This window comes from Chanodichthys erythropterus, chromosome 5 (assembly GCF_024489055.1).
Source record: "Chanodichthys erythropterus isolate Z2021 chromosome 5, ASM2448905v1, whole genome shotgun sequence".
NCBI classification, from domain to species: Eukaryota; Metazoa; Chordata; class Actinopteri; order Cypriniformes; family Xenocyprididae; genus Chanodichthys; species Chanodichthys erythropterus.
The window spans coordinates 856,369-883,616 of NC_090225.1; the positions used below are offsets into that span (position 1 = coordinate 856,369).

A 27,248-nucleotide genomic window follows, 5' to 3' on the forward strand; every position below is an offset into this window, starting at 1 on the left:
GATATAATTATTACTATAACGATTTCATTAGTATACAATTAAATGAATTCCTTTATTTACGCCTTTGCCCAAAATTAATAGGAATTTAGAAAATTATGTAGGTCAGACTCAAGTATACATCACCCACATTATATATTTATTATTAATTTAAATTAAAACACACACATACACTGCCCTCCAAAAGTTTGGAAACACCCCTGGCAAAGTGTGTAAGCATAAATCCTTATCATTTTTTGGTGCAAATACATTACAGTAACTTGACATTATTATTGAAGACCAGCAATAATAATTTTCATTTTGATTACATAATAATGGCAATATATACATGTCAAAGTCAGGTGATGCTGGTTACTGGTTCAAACTTGGCCCAGGTTTGTAAAGGATTTTTGGGTCAGCACACCTTAATAGCTTCAACAATTGATTGCCAATTAAGTTTAGAATACAATGAACCAATCAGAACCCAGTTTAGGTCAGAGAGCTGCTAATGCTGGATTTTCTATGTATAAACTGTTTATGTAATAAAATGTGTTTTGGTAGTTTGTGTTGTCCCTTATCGGTGCAAAATATCACAAATTAAAAAGGATTCATGCCAATATTGTCCAAAACCCCACTTTTCTAGAGCGTTTCCAAACTTTTGGAGGGCAGAGTATATATATAATATAGCATTTATATTTAAAATATCAGATTTTTAACAAATACAACTGTTCTTATGTCACAAAATGTAGTTTTAAGAGTATTTAGATACTCTTAAAACTACATTTTGTGACATAAGAACAGTTGTATTTGTTGTAACAGTTGTATTTAGACCTCAATTATGTGACTAAACATACTGCCTATTATACAATTTGTTTTGACGCTTTAGCAGATGTGAGCTCCAGGTCGTTCAGAGCTCGTATACCCGCCGAGAACAGCTTCATCTCAGCCAGTCCTTCAGGTATTTGCTGCTGGCTCTTATGTAGATAGTGGTTAAACATATGATTCATTTAAGATACATCAAACAGGCAATCTTTGGTTTTATTAACTTGTTCCAGAGCAAAACTATTTGGGTTAAGGGGAAAATTAAGTTTCATAACTTTATATTTAGGCTATACTGAACTTAAAGGTGCCATTGAACTTTTTTTAAAAGATGTAATATAAGTCTAAGGTGTCCCCTGAATGTGTCTGTGAAGTTTCAGCTCAAAATACCCCATAGATTTTTTTAATTAAATTTTTTTAACTGCCTATTTTGGTGCATCATTAACTATGCACTGATTTAGGGGCTGCTGGCCCTTTAAATCTCGTGCTCCCTGCCCATCAAGCTCGCGACTCTATAATACATTACATAAACAAAGTTCACACAGCTAATATAACCCTCAAATGGATCTTTACAAGATGTTCGTCATGCATACTGCATGCATGCGTCGGATCATGTGAGTATAGTATTTATTTGGATGTTTACATTTGATTCTGAATGAGTTTGATAGCGCTCCGTGGCTAAAGCTAACATTACACACTGTTGGAGAGATTTATAAAGAATGGAGTTGTGTTTATGAATTATACAGACTGCAAGTGTTTAATAATGAAAATAGCGACGGCTCTTGTCTCCATGAATACAGTAATAAACGATGGTAACTTTAACCACATTTAACAGTACATTAGCAACATGCTAACGAAACATTTAGAAAGACACTAAAAATCACTAAAAATATCATATCATGGATCATGTCAGTTATTATTGCTCCATCTGACATTTTTCACTATTGTTCTTGCTTGCTTACCTAGTCTGATGATTCAGCTGTGCACAGATCCAGACGTTAATACTGGCTGCCCTTGTGTAATGCCTTGAACATGGGCTGGCATATGCAAATATTGGGGGCGTACATATTAATGATCCCGACTGTTACGTAACAGTCGTTTATATAAGAAGGAGGAAACAATGGAGTTTGAGACTCACTGTATGTCATTTCCATGTACTGAACTCTTGTTATTCAACTATGCCGAGGTAAATTCAATTTTTAATTCTAGGGCACCTTTAAATCCTGTACTAGAGCGCTACTTTTGTACATTTGACTGAATTGTTTGCTAGTGTTTTGCTTGATTTGGTTTGTTTTCTTGTCGTAATGTCTTTTATAATGGCTATTGTTCTTAATTTAAATTTTGTTGTTCAATAATTATTATTTTATATAAATAATATGCTGTATTTGTTATTAAGAAAGGGTCCGTCAATAGTATCAGTGAAAGTTATATTATTATGCCGTTAGATGGCGGCAAAGACTCTATGAGTGAGTCAGAACAAGGAAGCTGTTTTAGCGCTATGGGAAATCCCCTTAACTTTTAAAAGGACAAAGATATCGCTTTCCTCAGTAGACATTCAAAATGATTATTAATAATGGATTTAATATTATGGACGTCGACCCGAAGAATGAATGCAATATCAGATGCAGGTAATACACTCTTTTAGTCGATCTCCCTCTCATAATATCATCATACTCTACATTATACAATAAGCTTCAATGAAGCGACTCAACCATCCTTCGTTAATAAAATAAAATTTTACGTAATATGTTTTGGTAGTTTGTGTTGTCCCTAATCAGTGCAACATTATCACAAATTAAAAAGGATTCATGCCAATATTCATGCCCCACTTTTCTAGGGCGTTTCCAAATTTATTAAACGGTCAACTTTGAATCCTTGGCAGAAGGAAGTAGTTCCTCACAAAAGAGGGTTTTCAAAGATTTCTTATTTACATACTTGTGCTGTTGAATTGTTGTATAAACGCAATATCTCACTCGTAGCCATGTGATATGGCAGTACACAGCCGTATCACACTGCTATCTTCATTTGCTTGTGTCCCCGAAGTGTAATTGGTTTTGTAGTAAAACCAGCATACAAAAAAAAGAATAGATTGCAATAAATTTCAAGACAACAACAGGCCCAAACAACAACCATGCCTGAATTTAACAGAAAAATAGAAGTGGGAATGAATCAATGTTTGTATCTGATACTCCTAACAGAGGAAAATCCTAACCGAGATCCTGAGGATAAAAACTGAAACTCAGAATAGAGAGGATGGGAACTAACTATTAAGATGGATTGGGCTTTTCTAAATACCTGCCAATTAATAAACAACTAATGAACAAATCTAATACGAGTTTTCAGTCTGAATAGATCATTTGCAGGGAACAGACACTGGTCCTACTAAAACTAACTCATGTAGAAACACTAGTGAATTGTGACACATTGGTTTGACTTGGCCATAAATATAATAAAGAGCTTATTAAAAAGGGAGGCCTACCAAAGGAGCTTTTTAGTCACAATTTTATCCATGTGACAAACATTAGAGTAAAACAGGATAATTGATTAGAAAAGAACAAGACTTTTATTTATCAGGATTTGTTTAGATGGTGAAAATGGCTGGAGAGGGGGGGCTGAACTGGTGATGTCATTACATTTTAATTTTTTTGTGTACTTACTGATGAATTGTGCAGAACAAGACCAGGAACATGCATTAAGAAAAATATTAAATTTAGTCAAATCTTCAAACTAGTATTATCATGCAAATCAATTAAAATCGTTGAAAACATTGTGAAATACACTACCAGTCAAAAGTTTGGGAACATTACTATTTTTAATGTTATTTAAGTCTCTTATGCTCATTAAGGCTGCATTTATTTCATTATAAATACAGAAAAAACTATAATATTGTGAAATATTATTACAATTTAAAATTATGGTTTTCTATTTTCATATACTTTAAAATATAATTTATTCCTGTGTATTTTCAGCATCATTACTCCAGTCTTCAGTGTCACATGATCCTTCAGAAATCATTCTGATATGATGATTTATTATCAATGTTGGAAACAGTTGTGCTGCTTCATATTATTTTATAACCTGTTTTCAGGACTCACTGATGAATAAAAGGTTAAAAAGAACAGCATTTATTCAAAATCTAAATATTTTCTAACAATATAAATCTTTACTATCACTTTTTATCAATTTAACACATCCGTGCTGAATAAAAGTATTAATATATTTAAAAAAAATAAAAGAAAAAAAATTACTGACCCCAAACTTTTGAACAGTATAGTTTATTGTTACAAAAGATTTCTATTTTAAATAAATGCTGATATTTATTTCACTTTTTATTCATCAAAGAATCCTGAAAAAGTATAAAATAATATTAAGCAGCACAACTGTTTCCAACATTGATAATAAATCATCATATCAGAATGATTTCTGAAGGATCATGTGACACTGAAGACTGGAGTAATGATGCTGAAAATTCAGCTTTGATCACAGAAATAAATTATATTTTAAAGTATATGAAAATAGAAAACCATAATTTTAAATTGTAATAATATTTCACAATATCACAATATTATTGTTTTTTCTGTATTTATTATGAAATAAATGCAGCCTTAATGAGCATAATAGACTTTTTATTGTTCAAAAACATTAAAAATAGTAATGTTTCCAAACGTTCGACTGGTAGTGTATGTTCCTGTGTAGAAATGAGTCAAATCAATGCTCTAACGATTTGAAAGTCTGTGCAAGCAGAGAAACACAGGGTGTACAGTAGCTCACTAATAGATCCCACATGTGGGCTGAGAGTGGAGGTGTGTGTGTGTGTGTGTGTGTGTGTGTGTGTGTGTGTGTGTGTGTGTGTGTGTGTGTGTGTGTGTGTGTGTGTGTGTGTGTGTGTGTGTGTGTGTGTGTGTGTGTGTGCACGATCTACGAGAAACTACGAGGGGCGATTTAATAAAAATCCTTGCATGAACAAAATCAATCTCCACACTGAAGCCTGTGCAGGAGGGAACAGAGGAGCCGTTTTTACCCTGTGTGTGTGAATGTGTGTGAACCAGGGGTGGCAGTAAGTGAAACCACTCCAAAAGAAAAACATACTGTTGTGTCTGAAGATAAAAGCCCACATTCTTCATGTGACATAAACGCACTTATGTCTGAATATACGTCTGCTATTTTGGACGGCCGTAAAACCCCAAACCGTTACCTGGCCGATATCGTATTTCCCACTCAAACCTTCACGCTGTCTTTTTTCAATCAAGTGGCTTATCGAGGAGGGCGCTTTATTCGCCCTGGTCCACAAATGAGACTTCAAACGGCTCGGCGGGAGGGGCCTTCGGAGCCGTAGCCGTAACGGGATCTCTCCGCGGCCCCCTCGGCCCATCTGGGTCCAGTTAGCCCTGCAGGAAGGCGGCTCGTTATCACAACACCAGGGGAGCGGCTCGGCCAATCTGTTCAGTATGAGAGGCTTTAGACACTGCTGCGCCACGGTCACTCACCTCCAAATTAAAACCAACACAGAAACATCACAAATGCTACTCACAATGTTCAAACCTACACTGTAAAAAATTTTTGTAATGTTAAGAGTAAAAATGCGACAGTAAAAACCTTTTAATTGGTTAACGGCAAGGCCCCTTTCTATATACTGTGGAAAAACATTTTATCCCCCTTATTTTTAATGCGAGAGAGAGAGGGTGTGGCTATTTGTAACTTTCCAGTGTCATGTGCTTCCAGTTATTTCACCTGCACAAAAACAGCCCGTTATACTACTTGATACAGCAAACTGGTATTTGTTATCGTATTATTACTATTGTAATCACTGGCATTCTTATTATCGTCTATGGCAGCCCATAGATCAGCTTGCGGAAAAGTTTGGCAAACTGATAGAGGTCAGTCTCAACATTAAACACACCAATTTTTGAGTACCTACATCAGTGGTTCCCAAACTGGGGTACGTGAAGTGACAAAAGGGGGTACACAAACATATGCTGAGTAGTTCATATAATTTCTAACTTAAAGTAATATTAAAACCGAGCATCTAACTGCCAAAATGCCGTAAATCCAGCACATTTAATCAGATTACCTCATCATTTGCAGTCAAAAATGACTGTATCCACACAAGCAGCATAGGATAGATCGCGTGCAGAATCTGCTGCCTTAAATCGCACTAAATTACTGCCGTTCTCGACAATGCACCTTTGTAAAAGTGGGGATTGAGCACTTACTCGCATGAAGAACAAATATAGACACAGATAGTGGATTAATTTCGATTTAAGACTCAAACTTTCTCCGATACAAAAGCATGCCGTGTGCGCGTTCTTGTATTTAATGATGATAACGAGCAAGAACACAATTGTTCCCAAATATCCACATGACTGCAAACGTGACATTATTATACAACCGGTCAAAAAATAAAACGCACATTTTAAACACAGTACTGTCAGTATTTATTCGCGAATAATTCTGCGGCTTTGAATGAATCGTGAGAGTCAATGATTCAATGATTCATTCACAGCCACTTGCTTCGTTACTGAATGAATGATTCAATGACTCACTCATAAAAACAGTGACTTAATGCCACCTACTGGCGGTTTTAGTTTAATATTTAAAAAGTTTTACTTAGTTTTACCATCATTGCATATTTCTCTATTGAACATTTTTTTTTTATTTAAAACCTTATTTGTTTTATAAAGTCATTCATAAAGGTAAAGATATGCACTGGAAAATCAATTTAGGGGGCAAATATTGTCCCTTAATGGTAAAGGTGTGACTGCAGTTAAAATTCTCCCGGTATTTTGAATTTTTTGAAAAACCTACTTTTTCAAACTCCTCCAAGTCAGTTGCTACGATTTTCATGAAAAGATCATCTTCTGACCATGCAGACAAAAAGTTGTGGAATTCAAGTCGATTAGTCAAACCGTTTTCGAAAATCTTGCGAAGAAATTATGTGTAGCGCTTGCGAAAATAGACGTAAGGCTATCTCTTGGTCCATGTTGTCACAACCATGACCTGAGATTACATGCTGCATTTCGGCACAGCGCCACCTACTGGTCTGGAGATACGGAAAATGGCTATTTTTGCTTATAACTTCTGAACATTTTGTCCAAAAAAAAAAAAAAAATGGTCTTCAACAGGTTGACAAAAGAAAACACAATAAAGAAAAGTTAATCTCATTCAATTCAGGGCATCATGCACAGTCTAATGATATACAATTTTCTCATATTGGCTATATTGAACGAAATTTGTAGTAAAATGCTGTATTTTACAAACGCATTGGCGTATTTGATTTGATATTTCATTTAAATAATGATATTTATTGGTTTCTTGATAAAGGTTTTGTTATCAGTTATTTAAATGTAGCTTTTATGTTCCATCATATGTTGTTTAATTAATGTTTATTACATTATTATAGTATCACACAGTATTTCCTCACAGTATACAACAGTGTTCGCCCTTCTTATACTTCTATATGTTTTGAAACATGCATTTTCTTTGAAACATTTCAAAACAGCTTCACAGAAAAGGCAAATAATGCTATACAAATACAGCATTATAGCATATCTATAGCTCAGCTTGTGATGAACATCATGTGTCTCTGTATAATTACGGTGGTTTTATCAGTATATTATACAGGCACAAAACAGATTTTAGCACTCTAGGAGGATGCAATATTAATTTATTTTAAATTCAAGTGCCATTCAGTGCCATAAAAACTAGTATCTTTCAAAGTATAATCTTTGCTCCACTGCTAAACTGGCATGGTTCACAGCATCCCTTCCCGCTTCCTGGAGAAGTGTTACAGTAAACCCCTCATTTTGCTCGCCGAGGACCACATTCCACATGTATAGTTTACTTATTTTCATTCGGCATGCTTGTCCAGTTGGTTGCAGTTTAAACTAGCTGTCAGTATTAAGTACGCACAGCCGCTCAAGATGAAGGTGCTTTCATAGCGTGGCTAGCGGTGATGATGAAGGGCCTGCGGTGAAACTGAGAACCCATTCTTAGCCTGGCTTTTGGCACCACATGTGCCGGGCTTCGTTTCTGTCAGAACCAGACTGGACTCAAACCACCGCATGTCATGCTAACTTACCCTCCGGCAGCGGAGAACCGCTAAAGGAACGTTAAGCTCTCAGCACCACCTGACAGCTGCCCATCTTTCATCCATAATGATCTGACGGTATGTTCTAGATTGTGTTTTCGCTCTGTTTTAATGAAATGCAGCCTCCGCAGAAGTATTTCATGGTAAAAGTCTCAGGCATGTTTATGCAGCCATGACCTAAGTGCGGGAAATGGCGTCACCTTGACCCCGGGATCACCTTGCCGGACAGCCTAATGACTGCGTCTGTGCCACTGTGAAGGCAAGCAAAACAGTGATGAAGCCAACAATAAAGGCAGGGGCCCAAATCACAAGCATATGCCGCCCTGTGCCGGTCTTTGTTTGGCCGGCTTTCTCAGCCGTGTAGTGGCGTGCTAAGCGACCGTTTGCAGTCGGCGTAGGGGACGTCAACAGGCTGTTTGTCAGGAGGCTGGGGTAGTTAATGTTCCTCTTTCATGAACGATACAATGGCTCTTCTATGCGTACAAACAACAAGAGAGGTTAATACATGCAGGAAAGTTTGAGAAGAAAAGAAAAAAGAAAAGAAAAGAAAAGAAAAGAAAAGAAAAGAAAAGAAAAGAAAAGAAAAGAAAAGAAAAGAAAAGAAAAGAAAAGAAAAGAAAAGAAAAGGAGATTGCAAATGTCCAAATTATTGGACAGACAGAGGGATGGATGGACGGACGGACGGAAAGACGGAAAGAATGACAGATGGATGGAATGATTGAATGACGGAAGGACAGAACAATGGATGGATGGATGGATGGATGATGGAAAGACGGACAGAAGGATTGATGGATGGATGGATGGATGGATGGATGATGGAAAGACGGACAGAAGGATTGATGGATGGATGGATGGATGGATGGATGGATGGATGGATGGATGGAAAGACGGACAGAATGATGGATGGATGGAACGACAGATAGAAAAAACAATGGATGGATGGATGGATGGAATGAAGGACAGAATGATGGATGGACAGAACAATGGATGGATGGATGATGGATGGATGGATGGATGGATGGATGATGGAAAGACAGACAGAATGATTGATGGATGGATGGAACGACAGATAGAAAAATGGACAGAACGGATGATGGATGGATGGATGGAAGGAAGATGGACAGAACGATGAATGGATGGATCGATGGAAGGAACAACAGAACGATGGATGGATGGATGGACGGATGGATGGACGGAATGACAGATAGAAAAATGGACAGAACAATGGATGGATGGATGGATGGAATGAAGGACAGAATAATGGATGGATGGAAAGACACAGACAGAATGATGGATGGATGGACATAACAATGAATGAATGGATGGATGATGGAATGAAGGACAGAACAATGGATGGATGGATGGATGGAATGATGGATGGATGGAACGACAGATAGAAAAATGGACAGAACAATGGATGGATGGATGGATGGAATGATGGATGGATGGAACGACAGATAGAAAAATGGACAGAACAATGGATGGATGGATGATGGAATGAAGGACAGAATGATGGATGGACAGAACAATGGATGGATGGATGGAAAGACAGATAGAAAAATGGACAGAACAATGGATGGCGGATGGATGTAAGGAAGATGGACAGAACGATGGATAGATGGATGGACGGATGGATGGATGGAAGGAACAATAGAACAATGGATGGATGATGGATCGAAAGACGGACAGAAGGATAGATGGATGGATGGATGGATGATGGAATGAAGGACAAAACAATGGATGGATAGATGGAATGATGGATGGATGGAACGACAGATAGAAAAATGGACAGAACAATGGATGGATGGATAATGGAATGAAGGACAGAATGATGGATGGACAGAACAATGGATGGATGGATGGAATGATGGATGGATGGGAAGACAGAAAGAAAAATGGACAGAACAATGGATGGATGGATGGAATGATGGATGGATGGGAAGACAGAAAGAAAAATGGACAGAACAATGGATGGCGGATGGATGTAAGGAAGATGGACAGAACGATGGATAGATGGATGGATGGATGGATGGATGGAAGGAACAATAGAACAATGGATGGATGATGGATCGAAAGACGGACAGAAGGATAGATGGATGGAACGACAGATAGAAAAATGGACAGAACAATGGATGGATGGATGATGGATGAAATGATGAACAGAACGATGGACAGATAGAAAAATGGACAGAATGATGGATTGATGGATGATGGATGGATGGAAAGACGGACAGAATGATGGATGGATGGATGGAAAGACGGACAGAATGATGGATGGATGGATGGAAAGACGGACAGAATGATGGATGGATGGATGTGATTACAATAAAATACCCAGAAACTGAGCAGAAAGCACAATGAAAAAAATCATACAAATGTTTTAATTATTTTGATGTTAAATCATAACTTTATCATTTTGTAATCATTAAACTTCAGATAGCCATAAAGAGTAAGACCTAATTTCCTCTCAGTTTGGGAACACTGCTGAACATTCCAGGACTCACACTACAGCAGAGTCAGACATTCACAAAAGAAAACTGACTCGAGTATTGTACAGCAGAAATAAAATACCGCCATTATATTATATTACATCCCATTTATTGACTACAGTGATTATTCCCGCAGAGCATTAAATGTCAAAGAATTACTCCTCAAATGCGGGCCGTAGAGAAGCGCTGAGAGCGCTGCAGGACTCAAATGTTATTCGAGTCACACAGGCTCATTAGACGCAGCGCTCAGCGACGGCTCATTTAACCCCACGTGGAAACAGCAGCGCTCCATTACGACTGCCATTTTTCTCAGTGCCGGCACTCACGGCATGGCACGGCACGCTCCGTCCCCGGAACAGCTCCCTCTGCGCCGCAGATGCAATGCCTGTATATATATGCAGACATGTGGCGCTCTGATTACATTACGGGGAAGTGTTTATTAATGCACTAATGACTTCAGTGTGTCTTGTGTCATGCTGGCCGTTTGAGGTGACGAGACATGGACGGTTGAAGACTAATTGCTTTTCCTTGTCACTGGAATTAGAAAATAAATGAAAACTATGCCATAAGTGGTGCATGCCAAGTTTGTGTGTATACGCATGTGGAAAAACAGGGATATGGGGCATGAGGTCTATAAAACCTTGACGACTAATTACACAACACCGCTGTTAACGAGCATTTCCCCTTAGGACAGACATTTCAGGTCAATAAAACGAAATTTAAAAAAGACAAACAGAAACAGACATACAAATGCAACACAGGCGTGCATCAGGAGAAGGGCATGTCGCTGACGCAAAACACACCATGTGACACACACGTGAACAAACACACACACACACCTAGATAAATGCAACCAGGTGAATGAGCCTAATAGATGCTAACGGCAAATCTACAATAATGTTCGTTTACTTTCGACTTTGCAGGCAAACTTCAAATAGTGTTATTGTTCGTGCGTCTTTAAGTGGACGGTGCCAATTGCCCCTTTAAGATTTCTGCACGCAGAACGCTTAGTTTATCTGAACAGATTTGATTTGTTACAAAATATTTATATTTCAAATAAATGCTTTCTATTCATCAAAGAATCCTGAAAACAATGCATCACGGTTTCCACAAAAATCTGCAACTGTTTTCATCATTACTGATCATCAGAAATGTTTCTTGAGCAGCAAATCATCATATTAGAATGATTTCTGAAGGATCATGTGACACTGAAGGCTGGAGTAATTTCAGCGTTTGCCGAAAGCTTTTGAAAGGTAGTGTATATTTTGCTAATTAAACTAAAAATGGAAGTTTGTAAAAGACTGTAAACTAAAAAGTATGAGTGAGTGTATGGTGTATGTTGGAGCGTCTAGCTAACAGCCTTGACGAGGTGATAAAAGCACGTTTCCCGTAATGGTAACAATCTGCATTAGCACAAAGGGAGAACACAGAGTGCACATTTCCCTCCACATCCTCCCCCACTTTTTAAGGAAAAATTAGGAAGAGTTAAGTAAAAAGGGTTAAGCCACCTACAACTTAAAATACAACAGCTGGTTGACCACAGGGACTAATGTGACTATGAACGGTGGTGCTGGTCTATTTAAGGATCAGATGCAATCTGCAGATACTTAAAGGCCGCATTTACACTGCAGATCTTAATGATCAGTTCAGATTTTTTGTGCGACATGCTTACATTTCTTTAAAAGTGACCTTTATCCGATGCACTTAGCGTCAACAGCGGCATCGAACGCTCAGCGTGATTTCATAGTACCAGTGTTGTTACTGTTAACTAAATTTGCTAAAAACTTATTTTTATCTCTTTTTACTATCTATTAAAAATCATCTTTGGAACACAAATGAAGACATTTTTGATGAAATCTGAGAGCTTTTTGTCCCTCCATAGACAGCCTGAATGATGCATGAGATCAAACCTCTTGTGGAAGTTGCCAATGAGGTTCATTCTCATGTCATCCTACTGAGAGAAACAAGGTGAAGTTGAGCGTTCAGTCACTGGTTTGATTTACTGACACACAGACAAAGATCATGTGACTGTACATGAATCATTAATATCAATATCAGATCAGGCATTAGAATGAACACAGTTACTGACATCATGTTGCATTACTGTTGAGTTCATATCGTAAAAGTCCGAAATGCGATTGATTTACCAAAGAATCCACAGTGAAATGAACCGAATACAAATAAATAAAGCTCAACTGAAAATAAATAATCATATTCCTGCATTAGGATCCTTTGAAAGGTAATGTTATTTTAGTCCTGTATCGCTCTTCTCATCTCACTAACACACCAGTGGGCGGGGCTAATGTTGCAATGATGAAGTAGGCGTTGATATCTTCTGTGGAGGCGGAGTTTCACCTATCTATAGGCACATTTCAGGATCAGTCATTCGTTGGTGTCAATAAAAGCTTTTATTGGACTAACAGGGAAGTTTTAGTTTTTGAAACTTACAGGATGACCTCTTATATATCAAAAGCTGAAGGAAAAGTTGATTTCTCAAACCATGACCCCTTTAAATCTGGTCATCATAAAAAGCGATAGAGTCTCTTCAGAAAATTTGGACGGAATTTGGATTAATTTGTACGGAAGAGGATTGGGGCCAAGCAATAATAAAAAAATAAAACCATCTCGAGATTAAAAGTTGTTAAATTTCGAAAAAAAAAGTCGAGATAAAATGTTGAGAATAAAGTCATTAAATTATGAGAAAAAAGTTGTTAAATTATGAGAACAAATTCGTTAAATTATGAGAAAAATGTCATTAAATTTCGAGAAAAAAGTCTAGATAAAATGTTGAGAATAAAGTCATTAAATTATGAGAAAAAAGTTGTTAAATTATGAGAACAAATTCGTTAAATTATGAGAAAAATGTCGTTAAATTTTGAGAAAAAAGTAGTTAAATTATGAGAACAAATTTGTTAAATTATGAGACAAATGTCGTTAGATTTCAAGAAAAAAGTCAAGATAAAATGTTGAGAATAGAGTCATTAAATTATGAGAAAAATGTCGTTAAATTTTGAGAAAAAAGTCAAGATAAAATGTTGAGAATAAAATCATTAAATTATGAGAAAAAAGTTGTTAAATTATGAGAAAAAAAGTTGTTAAATTATGAGAAAAAAGTCGTTAAATTATGAGAACAAATTCGTAATTTAACGAATTTGTTCTCGTAAATTAACAACTTTTTTCTCGTAATTTAACGAATTTGTTCTCGTAATTTAACAACTTTAATCTCGAGATGGTTTCATTGTTTTAATATTACTTGGCCCTAATCCTCTTCCGTACATTTGGATTAGTTTTCCAATCTCTTTATGAACTTTTTGAAGAATCAAGGTTGCCATTGCGTAGCTGTCTATGAAGAGTCAGAAAGCTCTCAGATTTCATCAAAAAGATCCTCATTTGTGTTCCAAAGATAAACAAAAGTCTTACAGGTTTGTAATGACATGAGAGTGAGTAATAAATGACAGAATTTTCATTTTTGGGTGAACAAACCCTTTAAGCCATAGCTAGTTCCTACATCTCTCCGCAGCTTCTGAGAGGCACTCGAAAGCCTGTCATCGTCTACATCCTCAGACTCCCATCTGATTGAGTAGTCTAATGGTGGATTTGGTTATGAATCCTTTCCAACCCACTTGGACTGGAAACACACTACCATTTACATAAAATGAAATAATATTTGTGCCATGCCACAGTACTTTTTTCTAAAGGAATAAATTTGTTCTGAATGGAAAAGCCAAGTTAATAAGCCACAATTTAACATTTGCTCCTTAATGTCCTCTTCTGCTCCTCGATATCAAGGAAACACCACAAAGAGATCGCTTGATGATGGCAGCTGGACATGACAGAGATGATCATCTGTCAGGCACAATTTCACTTCACAGTCAACTCTTTGTTTGCGTTCTCGTCCCGTGTGTGTGTGGCCATGCCATGCTGCACAGAAATGTGGTTGGTCTGGACAACACATTGAACTTTTTCCATCGTCTCATGACAAACAAACAGCCCAACAATTACACTGCTACCCCGAGAGCCATTTCCACATGTTGTTTGTCTCACTGCGGCTCTTCATAAGACTCCTATAGACAAATTTAACATGTGTGGTATTACCCTAAGGTTTAATATGGATATATGATGCCAGTCATATTTCCTTCAAAATCAAAAGGAAAAACAAAATAAATGTTGTTTTAAGAGGTTCTGTGCAAAATCATTTCTAAGTAACTTTTATGACTGCCAATGGTAACTATATGTGTTCTTCAGTAGAAACCAGAAGCGTAACCGTATGGAACTACTGATGAATATGATAAATCATCTGCTTTGAGACTATACTGGACCTGTGCATTTTCAAAGGGAAATGCTCTGAATTGGCAAAGACATTGGCAAGAGAGGCAAATCTTATTGTACATTTGAAAAAGACTTACCTCTAAAGGAGAGTCACAGAGGAACCTCTTAAACTGTGAGGGCAAAGAAGTAGAAAAGAACAGCGTTACTTTAAATTCAACTACATGACAAAATATAAAGTACACAATTGTAGTTGGTGGGCAGTCTCGTGTACACAGTTGAACACATTTGATATGGCCTTTGTATCATTTTATCTCTCCTGTGGTTGTTGCATCACCAAATCCTTTAAGGCTTAGCTCACATTACAAGACTTGTACTGTATTGTCAATGTTATGTTGTGCATTAACGTCAGATTAGCCTTAACTGTAGCTAGATCTGCTCTCACACACAATCATGCACATAGCAAAGTGAGAAAAGATTAATGACAACACGTCCGCAGACAACATGTTGCAGTCTTGGACTGGTCACGATGCCCAAAGAAACAATCAATGCTTTAAATCTTCAATTTGACTTTCAACTGTTTTCAATCCTGCTTTATTTAAGAGGGTTTAAATAAACTTGGCCCTTTAACAACACACACAATAGCAACTTTTGTAATCACAGTGATGTAAGACGTTTAATATTGTTTACCTAATTTCAAAACGAGTAGCTGTTCGCTCATTAGTTTGTTTTGGCCGAAGCGAGGTGGTAGTAACTGGCTAGCATTGTGAAGAAAGAGAAAAGGCAAGATGTTTATAAAAGGAGGTTTTAAATAACTTTATCTTTGCTAAAGTCGTCATGGCCTTGATTTCTTTATCGATGACTGACTTATCTTTGTTTAACTCACACGCAGGACTAAAAACAGATTACAGTGTGAAGAAACAGACTTTTCATACTTCAGTACAAAAATTATGATTTGTTTTTTTATAATAGTGATTTCATAATGTCTAAATATAAATTCAAAAGCATAAGAAAATGTGTGAAAAATGTATTAGGGAGTGGAAATGTCTAATAAGCCGCCATCTACTGTTATAGTGGTAATTTTTTATTTTTAAATAAAAGTGTTTGTTTTCCACCAAGTGTTATTTTTCCTGCAAACTTTTATTTCTACACATTAGGGCTGGAACGATAATGCAATCAACAAAATTAATCGATTTGCAAAGAATGCATTGATTCGTCGCGCTGTTTATAAGGGTCGAAATTGAGACCATTTTGGTCGCATGTGCTCCTGAAATTTAATCTGAAGCTAAATTTAGCCTTTAAAGCTGCACTGAAACTGACATTTGGACCTTCAACCCGTTGAACCCCAGTGAAGTCCACTATATGGAGAAAAATGAAGGAAAGCATTCCAGGATTTCTTTTCCACTGAAGAAAGACATGAACATCTTGGATGACGAGGGCTAGTAAATTATCAGGAAATTTGAATTCTGAAGTAAACTTATCCTCTCTCATGTCATCTCAAATCGATATTGAAAATTAATGACGACCGATTGTTTTGTCGCTGCACCCTGTAAATGTAATGACAACCCTGATGCCTAAAATACTTATATTGTCAGCCATGAGCTCACCTTAAAGCACCTAAAAGCTCTTTATATAAACCACAACCACAGAAATGCACGAAAAAGCCGTAAAATGGTCCATGAGCATTGGCACTTGTAGCATGTGTGCATTGGCTGTTTTAGCTGGTTGTCACTGCTTATTCACAGGCCTAAGATACTAATATACCCTGCTATAATGGGGAAACATCAAACCAATGAGAGAGAAAGAGAGATGCCAATACTTCCACTTAGACTTGAATGAACTTTCAAAAGAAGCTGCTTCTTCCAGATCTTCATCAGAGTAAGTTTGATGGAATTACATTTGGTTTCATGTAACGAACTCACACAAATGCACATTTCATCCCCTCCATCTTTAATATACAGACACACACACAGCGAGTCTGGTTGTAATCTGGCAAAACCAGGCTCCTGTGGTTTAAAATGCTGCAAAACAACAGTGAGCGGCTTCGCTCATTGGACAGCGAGAGGGTTGGAGAGAATTAGTCAGCAGTTACGAACTCCATATGGTGATTTCTGCGATGTTTAGAGAACTAACAGCGAATTTGGGTTGGGAATCAACAACAAAACAATTTATGTTTTTGGTTTCCATTAAATGTTCTTGAACATATACAATTGTCAGAGAACTGTGTCTGTTATATATACTTAAAAAACTGTACGACTTAAATCAACAAATGGCTCTTTTGCAATAAGACTCAATTTGCGGCAGTTGTGCAAGAGAAATGTATTGTTGGGAAAGTGGAACTGAGAAAGATGGGATATGCGAGAGGGTTGCGGTGAGTCACTCAGGGGGTAAAACCTGGCAAAGACTGTCTCCTGTGCTGCCAGGCGCTCAACAGTGGGAGTCTGTGGGTAACAGCTCTATGAGAAAGGGCAATGCAGCCATTTCCATTAGTCTTCTTGCTGATCTCCTGGAGCCTGGCAGTGAACACCCTGCTTAGTTATTAACTTAGACTGGATAGGATGAGGATGCACGGATATACATATTTACATGCACCAAGAAACAAGAAAAAAAGAATAGAAAAGAACAAGAAAATCAATTTGCTCAGTCTCCGAAACAACTTTTCTAAAATCTCAACCTCTCTCCTCCAACCACCAACCATATTAGACACACTTTTCACAATCAATTCCTGTCAACTACCCATATCTTACATGGCAAGCATTCATGCTTCTTATTCTCTCTGTAGCCCTTCTTCAAATTTGTTGTTCTGAGACGTTCCAAAATGGCCTTTTGTGAAAACAAAAAGGTGAACTATGACCAAAAGTAGGAAGTGAAATGGCTCAGCAGGGACTTGAAATTAAGCAGAACATAGTGAACGTTAGGGACTGGTCCTTAATGGACCATGAAATCTGCCGTTTAGATCAACCTACGTCTGTCAGAGAGGTAATAAGGTAACACCGTACTTCATTTAACTAGGTAATATTCTTGCACATTGAAACAGTGAAGGAGAGTTTTAAAAAGAGAAATGGCATGCATCATTTAAATGTCAAATGCATACATTAACATACATTATTATAGAAAGTCTGAGACTCTACAAGAAGATGGCATTAGTATGAATAAACACATACTGTATGAATCGATTTGTGTTCCTCCTCCCCAGAGATACTCCATTTAATTAGTTAGTGTGCCATTAGGAGTAAATACAGTTTTAACAGGATTTGTTGAGCTGAAAATCAGTGCCACATGTGTAGGAGCTCAGTCACGCCTAACTAAACTACAACAGAAATCCCTGCCCGTGTGTGTGTGTGTGTCCCAATTACGATCTTATACTCACAATAGAAGGGTTTTCACACAGATTTCAAGCAACAAAATGACCAGAAGTCCTGCATTTCTACAAATTTTGAGTTACTGCGTAATCAGCTTACTCCACAAATTACTTTAACACCCAAAAGTATAACTTCACCATCACAAGCTGACTTAAGAATTTATTCAATTATTAAGATATCATTCCAAAGTTTGGGGTCAGTAAGTTTTATTAAAGAAATCAATACATTTATCCAGCAAGGATGCATTAAACCGATCAAAAGTGACAGAATAAAGACATTTAACCCTCTGGAGTCTGAGGCTGATTTTGGGCCTGGAGAAGTTTTGATATGCCCTGACATTTGTGCTTTTTTCAGTTGTTCATAAACATATTAATGACAAAGGTGTCATTACACTGTATTCAGCACAAACTAGGCTACCATAATATGTGAGGAACATGTATGCACATGTTTGTGTTTTTGAATTATGGGTGATTTACACCTGAGAAGACAAAAGAATCGCATAAAGAACCTCTAATGGTGCTGCATATTAATGAGGCCTTTCAGTCAGGTAGGCTGTGAAAAAAACCTCTGTAATCATGTCTCAGCTCAATTTAAAATAATGGTATTCTATTATGGTCTTTAAAATATAATGCATTTCTGTGATGCAAACAGTCTGAATATAGGTTTTTAGTTTAAAAGCATTCATATTTGGAGAAATATTGATGGATTCTCATATGTTTGTCAATTTTCTATACAGAGGAGTTATATTTATTCTATATTCATTGTTATCACTATGAGCGCTGGTGTTTTCAATTCATACTTGCAGCAGGAGGGCGCTCTGTACATCTTTAGTCCACAAATTATTCTAAAGAAGAAGAGGACATTTCAGGAATGGTGTTTTCAATTCATACTTGCAGCCGGAGGGTGCTCTCTGTGCACATTTAGTCCACAAATTATTCTAAAGAAGTAACTAACTGCATGTCTTCCAGAGCTCACTAACCATGGCTTTAACATCCAGATAAACACTTTTCAAGACAATAAATACACGATTGAGACGATGAATGCATGTATTGCCTCTGAATTTGCATCTGAATAGCGCTGGCTCCGTGGGCGTGGCCACATTAGCGGATATTGAGCTGAATCATGGATTTCTGACATGGCTCTCTTTTCATGCAGATTACATAAACACAGAATTTTTGTTTTCGATTTGACTTACAAGATTTAAAACCTGACATTTCAATGTTTTTTTAGATAGAAGTCTAATTTGTTTGTCATTAGTATTCACTAAGTTATAGTTCATTTTCTGAGCACTATATCAGATTAAACTTTGTTCAGAGGGAGAGGACAGATCATACATCATTTTAGTTTTCTTTATTTTGCAAAAAGCACAACATTTTGTTTTTACTCTGAGTGTATACAAATAAAAGAAAATATTCTATAGTTTCAATTGATATATTACTTGACAGAGTATTTTAAGTCTGTTTTGCTGCAATGTGAAAAAAAACCTGAAAACGCGCAGGGAGTTAAGACATTGTCACAAAAGATTTCTATTTCAAATAAATTCTGTTCTTTTGAACTTTCCATTTATTAAAGAATCTGAATAATTTAATCAAGGTTACTACAAAAATATTAAGCAACACAACTGTTTTCAACATTAATAATCATGAATGTTTCTTGAGCATCAAATCATCATATCAGAATGATTTCTGAAGGATCATGTGACACTGAAGACTGGAGTAATGATGCTGAAAATTCAGCTTTGATCACTGAATATAAATTACTGATTAAAATATATTAAATCATATATTTTTAAATTATAATATTATTTCACAATATTACAGTATTTTTGATCAAATAAATGCAGCCTTGGTGAGCAAAAGAGACTTAAAAACATCTTAAAATATTTTACAGACCCCAAACTTTTCAAGTTCACATGAATCAAAAATCACAAAATCAATGTAATTTCACACAGACAGGGAAAATAATCTTGTTGAAGTAGCTTTGCAGCACATTTGTTCAGGGCCAAAACCACCACTAAAGGGTACGAGGAAGTATAGAACAAAGCAAGAAAAATAAGAGAAGGATGGAAGGAATGGGGGGAGACAGAGACAAGTGACTTCAGGAAAGTCCCCAACTCAATTTATACACACAGACCCATGTCTCATATTGGAGTGGAATGTCTCGGCTATAATGCTCTCGAGGCTGTGCTAATGCAAACATACGCACACCTTCCGCACTATAAATAGAGCTCTGTTATGGCACCGGGAAAGATTCTGGTGGGAGACTGACGGCTCTGATGACTTTATTCATTTGCTGTTGGCAGAGCCGGGCTAGTTTCCAGGCCTAAGGGGGGCAAAGGCTTCTCTCAGGCTACTGAGAATGTCAAGTAGGTCCACATCCAGTTCAGCATCTGTGTCGTCTTAACAGTGAGCAAGTGATTCAGGCCAGAAAGAGCTTCTATACTCAAATGTAAAAGCACAGTCAAATCAATGCAAGTGCAAGACTGTGGCAGAAACAAACCTTGAGGTCTCAAGAAGGTGATAGTTTCTCTTTCTTTCCAAAGCGCCAAGAATGCATAAGATTTGGTGTCTTTAGACATCTGGTTCATCCTCAACACCACAACGCCTCTCCCTCTAGTACATTTGAGATTAAACCACACTTTCACTATATTCATGACTTGTTTGACATTGTTCAGTTTAGCTGAACAACCAACAACCACCAAAGCTTTTTTTTAAATCACTCTTTATATAAAATTTGATTTATTTTGGCCTCCCTTTGTCCTCCTGACAGTGTTTTAATAATGTAAAGATACCTTACAAGCTCCCAGACTGCGAATGTTGCTTCTTTTATGACATGTAATTGAGTTATGGCTGTGTTTCACAGAGCAGGGTGTGTTTATGCGGCCCGGCCCAGTCTAAGACTGAAAAAACACAACAGAAGAGTTTTACCCGCCTACATCTCAACAGATTCACCCAGTCCTAATTCACTCTCTAGCAAAACACAGGTGAATTATTGGCCAATTCAGACAATGTTGCCAGTGTAAAATAGTTCTGCAAGCACTATATATTTAATACATTTTTTCATTGTGCAACAGACTGATGAGAACAGACACAAATGTGGAATATAGCTGCAAGCAGCAATTAAGGGGTCAAGCACAACAGAAGCAAACAAGGAAGCTAGCAGCAGACCAGTGTCATACTGGACTATGATAGCAATTGAGACAAAGACACTGCATGTCAGTTTTGAAGTCAATCAGACCAAGAGTACTGTAGTTAGAGCCAATTTAAAGTTTTGTTCAATTGTAGCGCCACCAAGTGGTGCAGTCCCAACTCTTTTGTGTGTGTCCACAGAGTGCCCCCATACAGAAGCATGTCAAATTTGGTGAAAATATTTTGTTTAGGAGTTATAGATATATGTATGAACACATAAAAAATTACCTTCACCTGACTTTGACTGCATTTTTTTTGCCACTTACTATTAAAATTTTGACATTTGGCCATTAGCGTATAGTCAGTGACCTTTAATTTCGTTTTTCTTATGGTGGTTTCGTCTCGATTGGACTAACGGTTTCAAAGATATTCACAAATGTTGTTTAAATGCTAAATCACAACTTTGCCATAACTGTAAGGCGAAACCTAGCTTGTTGGACTCGGCAAGGACTCCCGTGAAAATAAGTCAACCACATTCAAAGTTATAAGCATGTAAATACATTTTTTAACCACTAGGTGGTGCTGGAAACTTCTTCAGGGCATTGTGTTGATGACCCATACCGAGTTTTGTAATGAGATGTTGATGTGTTCGTAAAATACAGCATTTTAATACAAAATTCAAAAAGGCAGATGCCCAAAATGGACGATATGATAAAATTCTATATCATTTGACTTGGCATGCCACCCCGAGTCTAACGAGACCGCTTATCATTTTTGGAAAAACTGTTCAGAAGTTATAAGCAAGATAGTAATTTTTCGTATCTCCGTACCAGTAGGTGGCACTGCGCCAATACGAGGCATGTCGCCTCAGGTCATGCTTGTGATAGTTTCGGACCGCTGGCTGAACGTCTGATGCATATGGCACACTTATCTGGAAACACTTCAGCAGTATCGAAGTCATTATCTGGGTGGTTGAATTCTACAGGATGTCCGGAAAACGCGTGTGTAGCGTTGTTTAATGGTCGGCTTGGAAACAAATGCCATGACGCCAAACCCCCTCGTAGAAGAATGCCGTCATAAACACACCCAGCATAAACACACAAGTGCTTATCAGGATGAAATAAAGCTGGATTTTCAAAAGTATGTGAAGTTTGCTTCATCAGTAATGATGAAGAGGGTCAAGCAGAACCTCTGCAAGCACGGCTTTTAAAGAACGTTTCTGAATGTTAAGTATTTCGGTTTGTATTTGTGTCAAAGTGTTTAGATATGCTGCCACTTGTAAATGTTACTGCTGTTTGTTAGCTTTCAATATAGCAAATAGTTTTTTTGGAAAATTCATAATGGTGGGAAAATGTTCATGATGGAACATGCTGTCATAGGGTGCAATTGAATCGTCTCGGCAATGAATCAAAGGGGAAAAAAATTGGTTTCTAGCCCTTACGGTTCAAAAGTTATTAGCATAAATGTGACTGCAACTATGGATAGTTGGTGATTGAGTTAGCAGAAGTTCGGTCAGTGCTTTGCAGGCACAGATTCTGTGTAGTTCTAACAAAAAGCTAATGCATACGAGAGAGGAGTGCATATATTATTTAGCGAGCAGAGATTTAGGTTAGTCGGTTGTGTGTTTCATGCAGTTGTGAATGAGCCATGTTGAAGTCTGTACCTCGCTCTCCCCACACTCATACGGAGCGTCGCCGTGAACGGTCATCTGGTAGCGGGCGTAAAGCGCAGCCGACTGCTTGTACGATGCCAGGAAGTCCGGGTCCTCAAAGCTGACCGGCACTAGCCTCACCTTCAGAGTGATGGAGGGATGATTAGAGGGAGGAGGGACAACGAAAAGGTACGAAAGGGTGAAATAGGGAGACGGAAAGGGAAAGGTTAGTGAAAAAAGATGGGACATAAACAATGGAAGACGGGGAGATTGAAGGGAAAGGAAAAGAGAGGAGGGTAATAAAAATGTGTTGATAAGGGGAATGGTTAAAACAATATATCAATGAAATGATTTAAAGAACATACATCATATATGCAGTGCTTTTGGGTTCATATTCACTTTCTGTTCATAAGACCTTTGAAATGTTAGTCTGAACAGGTGATGATGACATTTTCACAATTTAAATGAATAAAATAATTTAATATTATTCTTAAAAAATAAAGTTTCTTTATTGGCATTTATGGTTCCATGAAGAACATTTAACATCTATGGAACCTTTCCATTCCTTCATGTTCTTCACACTGAGAAACTGTTCTTTTTAGAACAGTTCAAGACTATTTTGCTTATGAAAGTAGTTCTGAATGGATTTAAACTTGTCAGATTCAATGTGATTGAATGAGACCCAAAAAACTGATCTGCATGAACATTCTTAAGGTGATGATACACGGGGCAACTTTTTGAGCAATGTTGCCGTCAATGGGCAACCTGGTGAGACACTTTATTATAAACACTTGTTAGGCACTTTATTTCAACTTTTCAAATATTTTCTTTTTTTTATTAAATATAAATGCCTTTCTGATCTGATTTGTGATAGGAAACGTCTGACAAAAGGTGGATTCGAACCCGCGTCGATCGCGTCAAAAGCTGCTTTCATGTCCCTACAGCTTACGCCACCACAGACATTAAACGAAACATGTATTTTTAGTATTTAAATGAAAACATTAGATGGCTAAATTACAACCTACATACATTAAAAATGTAGTATTTTAAGCATTAAATTTTAAAAAAGCATTAAAGTTTTGGGTTGACACATGACAACTTACAAGCATAAAAAGATACAAGTTCACGCTCATTTTCTTCACTCCACTGCCGCTGAGAGGCCTACATCTTGTTTGAATTTTTTCTGAAATCTCCAAGCCGGTCAGGTGATCGACTGCTAGCAATCTGACTAGAGGATCTCAAATTTGCCCACGACTGTTCTAAAGTATCCAGATTGAAATTTGTTGCTCATTCTCAATGGAAAGTGCCCGGCAACATCGCTCAAAAAGTTGCCCCGTGTATCATCACCTTTAGAATTTATACTACATCTTCTTAAATAACGACACTAAATATGAACCCAAAAATTAACTGCAATCCCAAGCTGTCTTACGCTTTACTTTTTTAATTTAGCATTCAAGAATTGCTTCAATTGCTTTTTTTTGTAGTGATGAACAATTTGGGCCCTATTTTAACGATCTAAGCACATGGTCTGAAGCATACGGCCCAGGTGCACTTAGGGCGTGTCTGAATCCGTTTTTTCCGTTTAACGACGGAAAAAATGGTCTAGAAGGGTTGTACCTATTCTCTTAATAAGTCATGGGTGTGTTTTGGGTGTAACGTGCAATAAACCAATCAGTCTCTTCTCCCATGCCCTTTAAACGCCAGGTGTGGCGGATTCGCTATTTACATGGCGGAATTTGCAAGCGGAAAGACTGAACGCTTCTCCAGAGAAGAATCCTTTTAGTTTTAATATTTGGCATGTTTGTGTGCTGCTACGTGTCTCTGTGTGTGTAATAAGCACGCATATTACTAACGCGCTCTTTAAATAACAACAAAAATACTGTGACTTATTGACTTTAAAGCAGGTTTCAGTTGGTCAATGACGCAGTCATTTTCAGTTGTCTCAAAATAGCAATACGCCAACAATGCACCTGAACACACCTCCTTTTCAGACCATGGGTGAACAGATGGGCATTTGCTATTTAAACAACGTGGCATTGGACGTGAAAATGATAACTGCGTCAGGCTGAAACTGGCAAAAAAACTGGAGTTTCTGTGTTGAGTAAGACAGGAAAGGGAATGTGCATTATTGATTAAAACTCAGAGTTTGAGGGTAAATGTAGGGAAGGGGGGCTGATGGTGAGGCTGGTGCACTGAGGCCGTGAAGCTCTGCTCAAAGTCTAAAATCACATTCCCTAAACTATCAATGAACTTGAAGAATTACAGTTCATGTTGAAGGGGCTGTGGGATAAGTAGTGGTTCCTTGACAACAAAACAAAGCCCAATCTAAGCTGGTTCTACCTCTTCCAATGTGTTAAGCCAAACAAAATCAGCAGTCTGAGGCACAATTAAGCAGTAATGCATGAATACCATGACATAAACAAGGCATTCACAACCAATTCAAGAACTTGGAGATGTCAATAAGCACAGAAGTAGAAAAGCCAAAGATTGAACTCAACTCAAACTCCAACTCAAAATAAAAAGTCCCATGCGCAGCTTTCTACATGTCCTCTAATCAAGTGAAATTACTGACTAAAAGCTGTTCAAGTAAGCAAATTTTTTCTCTCTTTTTAACGCGTGTTCCAGTCCCAAATCTAGATGAGATCCTGGTTGAATTTGAGCGACACAAACCTGTTTCCAAACGATTCAGTTCAAAAGAGCCATTCAGGAGTCAGGCATCAATTGAAAAATATGTTTGCCACAACATGAAAGTAGCAACGTACACACTGCCCACTCTTTCATCACATTACATTCAGACAAGCTGCTAAATATGCTCAAATATGAGCCGTAGCGTTCAGCTTCAGCGCTGCTACAGGAAATGCTGACGATGACAGAAATGGATTGTAATTTCTCACATTTTTCAAAAAATGTACTCAGAAATTTGTAGAACAATCAGAGCATTAAGCTGTGGAGCTCATGTGAGGGATTTCCCAATCTCATTCCCACTTCCTATCTTCCTTCCACTTACATAAACAGTGCTAAAATGCCACATAGTCGTAAGAGCAAAAAAAAATGAAAATTACACAGGCATATCATAAGCAAAAGCCAACAAACAGAAGATTCAATTAAGGTGCACTACCTACAAGAAGATGCTGGACTAAAATGGCAGTTGGTTTGGCTTGAGAAGAGGAAAGAGGAGGTAAAACCCAAACATCTCCTCATTTTACACGGGCACCTGTAGAAACACTGCCCACATAAGAGCGTTTTTCTCATTTCCTTGCAATTTCTCTCTTTCGCCCTCTTTCAGGACTGCATTCATACTGTTTCCATGGCTTACATCCATTTCCTGTCTTGCTTGCTTTCGGCTTCCTCCTCCTCACTGCTGTTTTAAAACACTGCTCATTAATGTCAGTGCACTGTGATTTGTTTTGCTTCCAAGTGAAAATGATTTCTACCTCATGCTCTTTTGCATTTTCACTCATCTTGGACCGTTTCCTTGTCACATGCATTCCCCTTTTCTTGTTGAATTTCTTATATACACAAATCCTCAAAGTATTATTTGGTTTAAAGATGGCCATGTCAAATGTGCTCAATGGTTAAGAGAAAGCCCCTCAGCTCTGGATCCCCTGACCTGGCTCTCAGTCGGTTTGTCAGGCGGGTCCTTGTGAATGGCCATCTGGTAGAGTTTGTACACTTGGTACGAGGCGTCAAACGAAGCTTTGAACTGTGGACTGGGAGGGCTGGAGCGCACTAGCCTCACCTTCAACATGAGGATGAGCATCAGAGGATTAAACAGAAAAATGACAGATTCTTTCCAAGAAACAAGCCAAGAAAAAGTTAATAGTACAGCACTGTAGGAGAACGGTGAGCATGGAACATCTTATGATTTGGAATGGAAACAGAATAAAAAAGGTGTACATGCAGTTCTCAGAATCTCATGAAACGGATCAAGAACATGTTCGGCCCATAATTACAAAAAACGGGAAAAAAAAAACATGAAATATGAAATCATATTTGGCATTAAAGAAAATAAAGCTAATTTGTACATTTGTAATTTAAATATTTTTGCATTGTGACAATTTTTATGACATTATTTAAGAAAGTTGACACCCAAATCTCATTGTCACAAGACAAAAAATGCATTATTTATGTAACAAAAAACACTGTATAAAAAAAATGCGGTAACACTTTAGAATAGGGAACACAATATAAACTATTAACTATGACATTTTCACTTAATAAACTCCTAATTTACTGCTTATTAATAGTTAGTAAAGTAGTTAAGTTCAGGTATTGGGTAGGATTATGAATGTAGAATATGGTCATGCAGAATAAGGCATTAATATGAGCTTAATAAGTACTAATTAATAGCCAATATTCTAGTAAAATGCATGCTAATAAGCAACCAGTTAAAAGACCCTCAAATAAAGTGTTACCATAAATTTATAAATCAGTGCTGCTTTATACATTTTAAGATTAAAAAATAAATAA

The 27,248-nt window shown here is 37.4% G+C and overlaps 1 protein-coding gene across 5 annotated transcripts in view; it reads right to left on the reverse strand.

Annotated features, from left to right (window-relative positions):
- The window catches only part of LOC137020286 (arginyl-tRNA--protein transferase 1), a 121,549-nt gene that overhangs the window by 64,586 nt on the left and 29,715 nt on the right, over nt 1–27,248 (reverse strand). For 2 of the 5 annotated variants that reach the window (XM_067385578.1, XM_067385576.1), the window contains exons 7-8: nt 22,791–22,919; nt 14,778–14,810 (exon numbers count right to left, since the gene is read on the reverse strand). In XM_067385578.1, coding sequence (XP_067241679.1) covers nt 14,778–14,810; nt 22,791–22,919 — 162 coding nt within the window. Of the gene's footprint in view, nt 1–14,777; nt 14,811–22,790; nt 22,920–26,388; nt 26,518–27,248 lie in introns of all 5 variants that reach the window. The other 3 variants (XM_067385577.1, XM_067385580.1, XM_067385579.1) reach the window with 3 other exon arrangements.